Source organism: Pongo abelii, chromosome 4, assembly GCF_028885655.2.
Source record: "Pongo abelii isolate AG06213 chromosome 4, NHGRI_mPonAbe1-v2.0_pri, whole genome shotgun sequence".
NCBI classification, from domain to species: Eukaryota; Metazoa; Chordata; class Mammalia; order Primates; family Hominidae; genus Pongo; species Pongo abelii.
Window position 1 is genome coordinate 1,834,394 of NC_071989.2, and position 11,917 is coordinate 1,846,310.

The 11,917-nt window shown below is 61.4% G+C and overlaps 1 protein-coding gene across 2 annotated transcripts; it reads right to left on the reverse strand.

Moving 5' to 3' along the window:
* Window positions 1–4,192: 4,192 nt before the first annotated feature.
* On the reverse strand, window positions 4,193–10,142 carry IRX4 (iroquois homeobox 4). Of its 2 annotated transcripts, XM_024247363.2 has the most exons (6): window positions 9,820–10,112; window positions 9,033–9,284; window positions 7,974–8,083; window positions 7,058–7,135; window positions 6,496–6,824; window positions 4,414–5,785 (listed from the first exon to the last, which is right to left on the reverse strand). In XM_024247363.2, the coding sequence occupies exons 1-6, from the start codon at window positions 9,862–9,864 to the stop codon at window positions 4,968–4,970; spliced, it is 1,632 nt and encodes a 543-aa protein (XP_024103131.2). In that variant the 5' UTR covers window positions 9,865–10,112; the 3' UTR covers window positions 4,414–4,967. The 2 variants fall into 2 exon arrangements, with proteins under 2 accessions (XP_024103134.2, XP_024103131.2); XM_024247366.2 differs by lacking the exon at window positions 7,058–7,135 and having other exon boundaries at window positions 4,193–5,785; window positions 9,820–10,142.
* Window positions 10,143–11,917: the final 1,775 nt, after the last annotated feature.

Genomic DNA, 11,917 nt, shown 5'->3' on the forward strand with positions numbered 1-11,917 from the left:
TCACGTGGGCAATGCTTCTGAGTCCAGGTCTGCACCACAGCAGTGAGTGGAAATCCGAGGGGGGCCTTGAAATGACCACGTCACTGTCGCAAAGACAGAAGGTACAAGGGGTGCTCTGAGCTGCCTGAACGTCTCACCTGGGGAGAGTTCGGACAGAACGTGGAAAACCCCTCGATTCTTCCATTCAATTATTTGGGCATTTGGTACCTTCCTACACTTTGGTGGGTTCAGTTCGAATCATGAAGGCTTTTAGGGAGAGGCAGCTGCCTCCAGAACCCACTTTTGGTTTTCTGATGTTGTTAGAAGGAGAAGCGGCTCTCAGGGGACTCCCCGTTCTTAAAGCCCAGAGCGGGTCTGGCCAACGCCCGAGAACCTTTGGGGAAAGTCCACTCCCTTCCTTCCCTAGCAGGAAACTGGAACTGAAGCTCCTGCTCAGGGCTGCTCTGGTGTCCTGCAGGAACCCACCTCCAGAATCCTCTTGGGAAAAGACATTTTGCTCCCAAGTATGTCTTCATAAAGCTGAGGCCCTGCATCTTGGAGGACTGTTCCCCTGCCACCTACCACTAGGTCTCTCCTCCTCCCCTTAGCCTCCCCTTCTCCCCCAGCCTCTCCCCATCTGTCCCCTCTACCCCTCAAATTGCCCTCCCCTCCCCCACTTCTCCTTCCCTCTGCCCCACTGTTCAAGGTCGCTTCCAGCTGGGACTTCCCCAGGGGTAAATTAAAGGGTGTGGTGGTTCCCTCCCTGGGCCTGGCTGCCTTTCACAGTGTGACCCTGGGTAAAGGGCTTTCTGGCTCCTTCTGTTTGATGGCTCCAATGGGAAAAAATTCCCAGGCGGGCATCGCTTCCACGGAGGTGACAGTATGAAAGGGATGTGACTGCCCCCAGAGCAAGGGTTTCCCTAGAGGGACCCCAAAAAGCTGGCAAGAAGGTGGCAAGGGTGAGGAGGTGGTGGGGAGCCCCTGCCTCAATCACAGTAGGTGGAGGGGTTCAAGGCAGCTCCCAGCTTCTCCTCTGTTGTTAACTGTTTCCCCGGCCCCCCCTACTTCGCCCCTTCCGTCCCCTCTGTCCCCATGCTGGAGGCCTGGGAGCAAGGCCTGAACCCAGTGAGAGACCACTGTGGGGGTGCCTAGGTCATGGAGAACCTGTGGGCCAGCCAGATGTCTGTGGGGTGGGGGGTGAGGCTCAATTTCCCTTAATCCGCCATTCTTCTGATGGGGCAGGCTGCCCATCTACCAGGAAACCTGTAGGGTCCTTGCCTGGGGAGGGGATTGAGCAGGGGGGACCTGGCTGCTTCTCTGCCTTCTGCTATTCCCTTTATGGGGGGTGGGGGGAGAGACAGAGAGGGAGGAAGAGAGACAGATTATTCTAGACAGAGAGAGTAAGGGAGGGGGGAGAAAGAGGAGAGGGAGAGAGGGGAGCAGAGTAGAGTTGGAGGGAAACAGTGAGGGACTGGGAGACCCGGATGGGGAGACAGAGGGAGGCTGGGCTGTCTCCTCAGCAGCAGGCCTGCCCAGGGAAACGCAGGTGGCATACATCGCATGCATAATCTCAGGAGACGGCCACTTTAAATCTTAATTGGTTGCCTTTTAAATATCATTTAAGGGCTGGCTTCCCTGCCTCTCTCTCTAGTTAAGAAGGTGTCGTGTCAAACTCTATTACCTTGCTGGACGTCTCTCCCTTAAGTTAAAAAAAAAAAAAAAAAGGAAAAGAAGAAAAAAGGAAAAAAAAAAAATGGAATCATCAGCCGCGGTTTGAGAGGTCGATAAAGCTTTTAGATTTGGAGACGTTTTCCGGGAGCCCATTTCCTGCGGCTAAGAGTTGTTAATGGAGCTTAAGGAATTATCTTAGGCCGGGCGGCCGGGAGAGCCGTATATTTCCCGCGCCTGTTCCCTTGTCGAGCCTGAATATGCTGCTGTCAGACTCGCTTAATGAAAAGTAACGCACCGCTGATTACAGTTTTATTTGGGCTCTATGTAAAGAGCGCCGTTAATTTAGCATCCCCTCCTTGGTGTGTTTGAATTCGCCACGCCTGAATAACTGAGCGCGCCGGCCCTGCCGGCCTCCCGGCGCCTTCCCAGCCCTTCTCTGACAATCTCCCTGGGAGCCCAGTCGCCCGCCCCGACCCTTCCCTGTCACGCCCCCGACCCACTGACAGCGACCTCCCTGGCGCGTCCACTCAGACACCTAAAATTCACCCCCTCCGTGTCACCTCTTTGCAGACGCCCCCCCACCCTCACCCCGCCCGGACTTCGGGATTGTCCTGCCTGACACCTCCCCACCCCACAAGATCAGCCAGAGGGTGTTTGGGGGTGCCTAAGGCAAACCTGCTGGACTGTGCCCCAAGGGAAGGGTGTGGGGGAAGCGCCCAGCGAGGGGGTGCCATTTCCTGCGCGTCCCCTTAGAATGTGGCTGAATCCGCCTCCCCACCTGACGTCTTTATTTCACACAATCTCGCAGCTTATTCAAATAAGCCAGATTTGTCAGCCAGTTCCACCAAGATCCGGGGGCTCCAGCGAGATGGAATTCCGATGACCAGGGCCATGGGGAGGGGCTGGGGTCCCGTGGGCAGTAAGCTTGGCTGGCGGCAGGAGCCCTGGGTCCTCCCCGGGAGAGGGACCCAGAGCCCAGACCAAGTCCAACCCGCCAACCTGCGCCACCCATGCGCTCACTGGGAGCTGCAGAGCTCGGTCAGGCTGCCCGCAGCCGGGAGCGCAAGGCCGGGGTCCACGCCTGGATTTTCAGCGTCCGCAGCCCCTACCCCGCCTGTCTGCGACGCAAGGCGAAACCTTGTTTTTGCGGAAAATGCCTGGCTTTGTCTAGGGCTGGGGTGGGGGCGTCTGGGCAGCCACCCTCGGCCACATTAAAATTCCTGGCGCCCCAGCCTCGGGCCTCAACGCTCTCCCCCGAGAATCCACTTTCGCTATTACTGTCAAGTACCCTTGACTCTTTATTTTTGCCCTTTTATCTATTACAACTAATTCGAGTTCTTTTGCCCTTTTCAGTCTAAGACGTGGGCTTTCTGCAAAGCCTCCCCCTGCCAGCGAGCTCTCGGAGCGCGGAGCCTTTAGAAATTGAGGGGTTTACTGTCAAAATGAAAATTTCACTTCAAATTATCTTGGCTGATGCTCGCTCGCCAGGCCGGGGGCTCCCGCCGCAGCCTTTTGACAGGCACATCAGCGGCCAGCTTCCGAACCTCGATAATATCATCTCGAGTGCGAAAGTCAATACGGTGACAGCGCGCGGCCGGATACAATCCAATTACGCTCGGCTGCCCGGGCGGTCCGGGGGCTCGGGGTCCGGCGGCCGAGGGTCCCCCTCAGGGCCCGGTCCAGGCCCTGTCGCCAGGGTTCAGGGCAGGCCCCACCACGCGGGGGACTTTGGTGGCCCAGGGGTCCCCACGAGGCCGCAGTCCGGGTCCGCCCAGCCCCAGGCTCCTAGAGGAAAGCCGAGCCTAGTGAGTCCCTCCAAGGCCGCCCGCCCGCAAGACAGTCCTGCGTCTTCGGCTGGCGTCTCCGGCTATCCAGTCCCAGGCAAGGGCTTGTGGTCGCCTCCTCGCCGCCCCCGGGCCGCTCCCATAGTCCTTGGGACACCTGGGCCTTTGATGAGCCCAGCAGGGCTTCGGGCGGAGGGCTCGGGGTGGGGGGTGCGGGGCGAGAGGAGAGGCCTCAAGTCTGCCAGGCGCCTGCGGGGGATGCGGAACCGCCTCCGCCGCGGGGATGGGGAGGGGAGCCCGGATTTCTGAGCGTAGCCACGGCTTGGCCGGGGCCCCCCCGAACCCCGGATCGCTCCGCGGGTTCCTTCCACACGCCCTTCCTGCCCTGCCCCGAGGCCTTTCCTCCCAGTCCCGCCTCCGGCCGGCGGCCTATGAAGCTCTGAGCATTTCCCCCCGCGGAGCCGCGGCTCGCCGGCTTTCCGAGCAGAGCTGATTGCGGAGCGGCGGGTCCCCGGAAATAGGAGAGCGGAGGTTAGGAGGTGGCTGAGACGGCAGAGGCGTCGAGGCCGCCCTAACTCCTGCCTAGGATGGGCAGAGGCCGCTAACAGAGAAAAGCAACGATGGGCTCCCACGCCCCCCGCCCACCCCAGGACACGGCTCTGGGAATTTAGAAAGTTTAAAATCTAATCAAAGAAATCCCTATTTTTTCAAACTTCTGGAGTTGGGTGATGGAAAGTACGAGTTTTGGGTCTCACACCCACTTCTATTAGGGAGCTCAGCAGAACCCTCAAACTCTACAGCGACGGTTCTTTTAAAAGCGGCTTAAAGTCTTGGGTTGAACCAGCTGCTTTTGGGGAGTGGAGTCTGGGTCAGTTCCTGCTCCCCACTCCTTCCCTCCCGGATTAGCACCGCTTTCCCTCGGGAATTCTCAAATCTCCTGGTTTTAAATGTGTTCATTTTGCAATACAAACACCATCACTCGGTTTTATTGGTTGTGTTATATTAGCCTCTGAAGCAGGCAATTATTGGTGTGAACATACATCTTAAAAAGCATCATATTATGGAGTCAAGAGTGTGCAAGAGTCAACTCAGTGCAAGTGCTGTTGGTGAGCATTATGTGCTGAGGATGAAATCGGAGGCCCGACAGGCCCAGGAGGCCTCACAACCAACACCGCATGCCTCACGCCCAGGGGACAGCAGACCACGCTTCAGAACGGAACCGCCTTCTCCATGTAAACTTTTGACGTAAACTTTATGCTTCAGGGTATCTGGCCTCTTCTGCTCCGAGAGCCTCTCCTTCCGCGTCCCAAATTTGGGAATGGCCCGGCCGGGCTCAGGCCCAGGCGGTAGAGGCCCCGGCGTGGTAGCGCCGGGATTGTCCATGTTCCCAGGAGTCCAAGTTCAGAAGCCCCCTCTCCGGTGGGTTGGCGGCTTCGCGGTGGCCGCGCTAGTCTTCCTCTGGAAACTCAGTAAAAAGAGTCGGCGCCTTCCGCCTGAGCGCGGGTTCCCTCCTGGGCTCGGGACGCGCCCGCCTCAGGCGCAGAAGGGTTTGCCGCCGGCCTTGGGCAGGGCGAGCAGCTCCCTGGCGGCGCCCGCAGCCGGGGCGTCCTGGGGCGCGGCAGGCGGAAAGGCGCGGGGCAGGGGTGCAGTCAGCACGTTCGCGCCCGACCCCAGCGAGCGTCCCAGGGGCCCGGGGTCCAGGAGGGCGCCCTTGGCGGTGGCCCAGGCCTGGTTCAAAGTGCTGTGCCTGAGGATGGGGTCGTGGAAGACCCCGTCCACCCAGTTTCTGAGACTGGTTACCGGGGAGTCCTGGTGCCTGTCCAGGGCGCCAGAGAGGGGAAGGGCCACAGACGGGGACGTGGTGGGCGCGGAGGACACAGCCGCAGGGGCCAAGGGACCTTGGCGCTTGAGCATGCACGACGGAAACTCAGTCTGGCTCAGGGCGGTGGCGGCGGCGGCGGTGGCTGTGTGGGCCAGGGACCAGATGCGCGGCTTAGCCTCCAGGCCTGCCGACGCCCCCGCCGGCACAAACCCCAGCTTGGCCTCGCAGACCTGAGGGCCGCCCTCTGCGCCCGGCAGTGGCTCCGGCCCGGCCGCCGCGCTGCGGAGACAGCTCCGGGCCCTCTCCAGGTCCTCGTCCAGAGCAGCTCCGCCACCCGCGGCCAGAGGCATCCGGAGCGCGCCTGAGGCCTCCTTGACCGGGCCGTCGGGCGCGGCGGGGACGCGCTCCAGACCTCCGTCCAGGGACTGGAAGGGCGGCTTCAGCTCGCACGCCGGCGGCTCTGCTTCCAGCGGGTCGAAGTCGTCCAAGTCACTAAGCTCCAGCTCCTTCTCCTCTTTGCTCACGGGCTCTGCGGGAGAGAATGCGTGGCCAGTGGAGGGAGAGGGTTGGCAGGTGAATCAGACCCCCTGTCCGCGTCCACCATTATGAGGCCTGATCCAGACGCTAGGAAAAGCACTAGGGGCCTTTCTTCGCGTCTCCCATTTCCTCCAGAGGCCACCAGGTCACAAACTGGCAACACAGGGGCCTCCAATGGGGGAGGGGGTGTCTAATTTTTTTTTTTTTTGAGACGGAGTCTCGCTCTGTCGCCCAGGCTGGAGTGCAGCGGCGCGATCTCGGCTCACTGCAAGCTCCGCCTCCCGGGTTCACGCCATTCTCCTGCCTCAGCCTCCCAAGTAGCTGGGACTATAGGCGCCCACCACCACGCCCGGCTAATTTTTTGTATTTTTAGTAGAAACGAGGTTTCACCGTGTTAGCCAGGATGGTCTCAATCTCCTGACCTCGTGATCCGCCGGCCTCTGCCTTCCAAAGTGCTGGGATTACAGGCGTGAGCCACCGTGCCCGGCCTAATATTTTTAAACGTGATTTGAGTTCCTTTAAATGCTCAGGGGTCACCACCACAGTCCCTACATTGGTAGCCTGAGGCAGAACCGGTTTGCACGGTGACTGCCTAGGAATGGGGCTCGGCGTTTGGGACCCCCAAGACGTCCTAGAACCGCAGAGAAGCCACTGTGCCTGCACCCCAGGGCCTCAGCCCCCAGAGACAACCTCCCAACCCACCTGCGTTCTTGGAGCTCTTCAGGGGCTCCTCCCGCGCCTCCTCCTCGCCCCCCTCCTCCTCCTCGCCCTCCGCGTAGGGCCGCTTCTCATCTGCGCACTTGTTCCGCGGCGGCCACGTCATCTTGTTCTCCTTCTTGAGGCGCCGGCGCGCGTTGGCGAACCAGGTGGAGACCTGTGTGAGGGTCATCTTGGTGATGATGGCCAGCATGATCTTCTCGCCCTTGGTGGGGTAGGGGTTCTTGCGGTGCTCCTGCAGCCAGGCCTTGAGCGTACTGGTGGTCTCGCGCGTGGCGTTCTTGCGCCGCGTGCCGCTGTCCATGGTTCCATACCTGGAGACAGGCTCTGCAATGGGCTCAGGCTGGGCCCTCTGGGCCCCGGGCATCGCGGGCATAGGGGTGGGGGTCGGCCAGGGGCATGCCAGGATGGGCTTTGCTTCCCCGTCGTGGGGTTGTGGCCATGGTCATAAGGCCCAGGTAGGACCCAAGCCCCAACCAGGTGCCGCTGCCTGCTGGCACTTGTCTTCTGTGGCCAAAGGGCAAAGATTATATTTGACTAAGCTTACAGGGAGCCTGGGCTCCTTCCCAAGCCAGAGAGGTCCCGGCCAATTCCTTTATGGGGATGACCGCCTACCCCTTTGATCCTCAAACCATAAAAAGGTATAGACATGTGAGCCCACACCCTGAGATGTAACACCTGTGGCAGGAAGGGTCATTACTGCCCAGGAGGAGAAAGCACCCAACGGGCCTAAGTGTACTTTCTTTGGATAAATTTGTAATGGTTGCATTGAGGAGGATGGGGCATGCTGTCCAAAAGTGGGCCAGAAGAGCCAGGAGGGCCACCAGGGGTTGCCCGCTGTTCCCACTGTAGGGGCAGTGTGGACACTCAGAAGGAGGTGCCCAGAGTCTGCAGAGCGGGCTGCCCGGTGAACTGGGCCTTCCAGATTCGACTTCCCTGAAAGCTGCCGCACATCGAGGACTTCTGGGGCCCAAAAACGTGGGGGATGGGGAGACTGGGGAGCATTTTAACCATGGCTGTGCAGCAGAAGGTTGGACAGGAGGCTGGACCCCACAGACCACAGCGTCAGGTCATGCCTGACCTAGGAGTGTCTCTCTTCCTGCCTCCCGCCTTCCAGAAAGGGGGCTTGGTGGTGGAGGGGAGTTGGTGATCGACAGTGCAGAGGGCCCATGGTGGTGGAGGGGAGTTGGTGACCAACAGTGCAGAGGGCCCATGGTGGTGGAGGGGAGTTGGTGACCGACAGTGCAGAGGGCCCATGGTGGTGGAGGGGAGTTGGTGACCGACAGTGCAGAGGGCCCATGGTGGTGGAGGGGAGTTGGTGACCGACAGTGCAGAGGGCCCGTGGTGGTGGAGGGGAGTTGGTGACCGACAGTGCAGAGGGCCCATGGTGGTGGAGGGGAGTTGGTGACCGACAGTGCAGACGGCCCCTGGGGCTAGCGCTGGTTAGGAGGGTGGATCCTCACCTGTCATAGGGGCACTGGCCCAGAACCGGCTCGTAAGGGTAGTAGGCAGCAGCGGCTGGCGCCAGGCCCCCATGCGCAGATCCCGAACCGTCCTTGGAATCAAAGCTGTTCTGTGGGAGCCAAGAGTCTGAGGTCGCAGTTTCCAGGGAGGCGACCCCACTCCAGCCTCTCTCCTAGGAGCTCCCCACTCCCATAGCCTTGGCAAGGATTCCTGGGCAGCCCTACGCCCAGGCAGGAAGGAGCTATTTCTCGCTTGCTTTAAAACCTGGTCTCCCAAAGGTGAAGTGGGGATGTTCTGAGTTGCAGAAGCAGTGTGTGGTGGGGCGGGGGTGGTGGTGTGGGGAGTGGGGATGTGGAGTAGGAGGAAAGTGGAGGGAAGCGAGAAAGAACTGGGGGCCGGCAATAGGGGGCAGCTGGGAGAAGGAGTGGGGATTGGAGGGGCTGGGGATGCCCTGGGGATGCACTCAAGTGGGGAGGAAAAAGGGGTGGGGAAAAGGGGAGGGACTGCTGAGCGAGGGGATGGAAGCCAGGAGCGGAGAAGGGAGGAGAGAAATGGGGAGGCGCAAGGGGTGGGGGAGGAGCAAGGGTGGGGGAGGAGCAAGGAGGGGGAGGAACAAGGAGGAGGCGAAAGCAGGGCAGAGGGAGGAAGAGGGAGATAGGAGGGATGAGTCAGAGAGGGGCTGGGAGGACAGGAAGAGGGACGCCGGGAGCCTGAAGGAGGCGAGGAGAGGAGAATGGGGTCGGGGAATGAGGGAGGGAAATCTACCAGGAGGGAAGAAGCGGGAAACACACGCAGACCGAATCTGCCAGCTGATGAGGATTTAGTAGGGAACCAAAAACAAGAAACGCAGTGGCCACCTGTCGGGTCACCCCGTCCCAGGGGGTGGGGGTGGGGTTCTGAGGGTCTCGGCTGGGAGGCGAAAAGTTGAAGGCAGCCAAGGTGAGCGCCTCCCCTCTGTGACAGTCTGGGGACCCGGGCTGGTGCGCCTACTGGGGCAAAAGTGGGCTTGGCAAATCGAGGGCCAGGGGCAGGGCAAGGGCTAGGGATGCCCCCCTTACCAGCGAGTAGAAGGCGGACGCCTCCGAGCCGTAGGTCACGTAGTTGCCATAGCCCTGCGATCCGCCATAGGGACCCCCATAGACGCCCAGGGCCGCGGCCGAGTTGAGCTCGTGGCGCGCGGTGGCCAGCAGCCGGCTCTCGTAGACCGGGCAGTAGACCGGTGCCTGGGCCGAGGCGGCGGGCCCGGAGTCCGCCAGCGTGCGGCCGCCGGACTCGCAGCACGTGCTCAGGGAGTTGGTGGCCATCAAGAACTGCAGAGAGAGGCCGCGAGGACGGGCGGGAAGCCGGGCTGGAGGCTGGGGCCCTGGGCCTTGCCAATCCCGTGCGCTGCCTACGGGGGCGTGCCCCGAGTCCCCCGGGGCCTCCCGCAGTCCACACCAGGCTGCTAGCCCCTTTCCACTAGCTTCGCCGCGTCTGGCATCCTCCGCCACGTGGGGCCCAGCCGAGCACCTCCACCCTTCCCGGGAGGGTTTCCAAGGCCTCTGACGCCATTTGCGCGCCAAGCCTTCCCCAGGGGCTCCTTGGGGTCCTAGGACTCCCCTGGGGCACAGCCTGAGCCTTATGGGTCAAACATCAGGGAACCCGGGCCCGGCGCGTCGGATTTTCTTAGCGCCTCGGCCTTTCCCCGGGGTTTTGGGGAGCAGGGGTTGGGCGTGAGGGGCGCGCGACCCAGGCCTTGCTAGCTCGGAAGCCACAGGCAGTCGTAGGTCGGACACCCCCCCCGCCCCCGCCCCATCCGCCCTACCGGCACCTGCGGTGGCCTGGGTGGGGCGAGGCTCCGCTTACCTGGGGAGCCGAGGAGTAGGGGTATCCAAACTGCGGGTAGGACATGGCGGGCGCGGCCTGGGGCGGACGGGCGGGGCCTGCAGGGTTCTGCGCGCTGGGGCCGGCGTGGCGCGGCCACTGCTCCGGAGCTGCAGGCTTCTAGGCGCTGGGAGGGCGAAGCAGGAGAGCCGGTTAGTCCATCCCTGCGCTCCGCAAACTTTTCTAACCGGGTAACAAAGTGAGCCGCGGTGGCCGCAGCGATTCTTTTAACTTCGCATTCCGGAGGCTCGAGGGGGCTCTGGGACAGAGCGGCCTCGCAGCGGCGACAGAAATACATATTTTACAAAAAAGAAAAAAAAAAAAAAAACGAGTCGCGCGAACCCGTCAAGTCAGATGTGCGCGGCTTGAAGTGGCGGAGGCTCTGACGTCAGCCCCACCTCGCGCAGCCCGGCCTGGCCGCAGACTCGCCGGTCACTCGCCCGCGGCTCAGGCCGGGAGGGGCCAGGACAGTCCCGGCCGCGCGGTGGACGGAGGGGCCATTCCTCCGGGCGTTAGCAAATAAATTCCATCCGAGTCAATATCGCCCAGCGAACGGTGTTTCTCTTTAGTCACCCGAGAACGAGAGGCACTTTTAATTAGAAATTAATTAATGAGCAGCTGCTCCTTCCCGCCCCACTGTAATCATTCGTCTCAATTACAAATGAGACCTATGAAAGGACACGCTGAAGATGTAATCAACAGTTAAAATTAGCCCGGCGCTGCGCAGGCGGCCGGCCCGGCCTCGCGCTGGCGCGCTGTGCTCCGAGTGGCAGGAAGGGGCTCGCAGGCGCCCCGCACGCGTCTCGTCACTATTGTTTAATCGAGAATCTGCAACGCCTCCCGCCGGTTTCCACCCTACGCCGGAATGGACTTTCAGAACCCACTGCGGCCGCAAGACAGCCCGCAAGAGCCGGTCAAAATGCCCTCAGGTGCGTGGGGCTTCGGGGCCTTAGTTAGAGCCCGACACCCTGAGACTGGCGGCCCGAGGGCTGTAGGGCGCGCGCCCACCGGCTTTGCACCTCTGGGCAGCCGAGTGTCGCGGAGAACGCCCCATCTTCTCCACTGCGGTCTTTTAAGTTCCCGCTCAGCCCACCGCCCCCGCCTCGCCTCCCCGACTTTCCTCCCCCATCCCCTTTCCGCCGGCCGCGCTCCGCCGGCTTCCCCCTGCCCCTCGCGGCTAAGCCGGGGACTGCCGGGCCGCCCTGCGCGCTCGGAAGAGCAGGTTCCTCAACCCAGGCCCCGGCCCCTCCCGCTAAGCTCGCCCCTCCCGGCGCCCCGCAGGGCTGGCTGCGAGGGAGGGGGCTTTGGGTGCCTGGCGGAGGCGCCCTACCCTGTCCATTTTGCCCAGCTTTCTGTCTGGGGCCCACGGAGCAATCGGAAGAGGGGACCGAGCGCCCACCCCAGGACTCCCACAGCCAGTACCCTCTCTGGGACCTTGCCCAAGCTCAAAGCGGAGGCCAGTGAGCAGGCGGCAAGGGGGCGCCCGGGCCATCCCGAACCCGTTCCCTGCCTTCTGCACCATCGCCCTCCGGGACCGGGGCTCTCCCGGGTTGCCCTCGCCCCCTGGGCCTGCCTCCCGTGGTAAGTTGGGAAGGAAGCCGTGCAGGGCAGCGTTGTGCAGACTTGCTCAGAAAGATTCCTGGGTTCAGACCTGTGAATCGCCCCAGGGTCACCCTTTAATTAATGATGACGTCCTCGCCCTCTCCCCAGCTGCAAGCCTGCCTCCCAGAAACGAAATCTGCCCGCTCTTTTGACAGCTCGGTTGAAGGTGATTGATGACTATCTGGAGACCACAGTACACATCATATAATATCTGCTGCGTAATTGCTTTAATTTACAGATGAAAATACGAGTTCTCCGATCGCGTTGGACCGGAGCGGGCCACGTCCGAGCTGCTTGCAGAGGGAAACCATCGGAAATAATGAATAGCCGCTCCATGCAAATTATTCAGACGGTTTAGCATCGGTAGCCGCGAGAAATATATAAAGAACACGAGTCAAATGACATTAATAATTGTTTCTGAATTCTGTATTGATTTCGCGGCAGGCCGTGTTTATTTCTTTCTCACCTGAATCGCTAA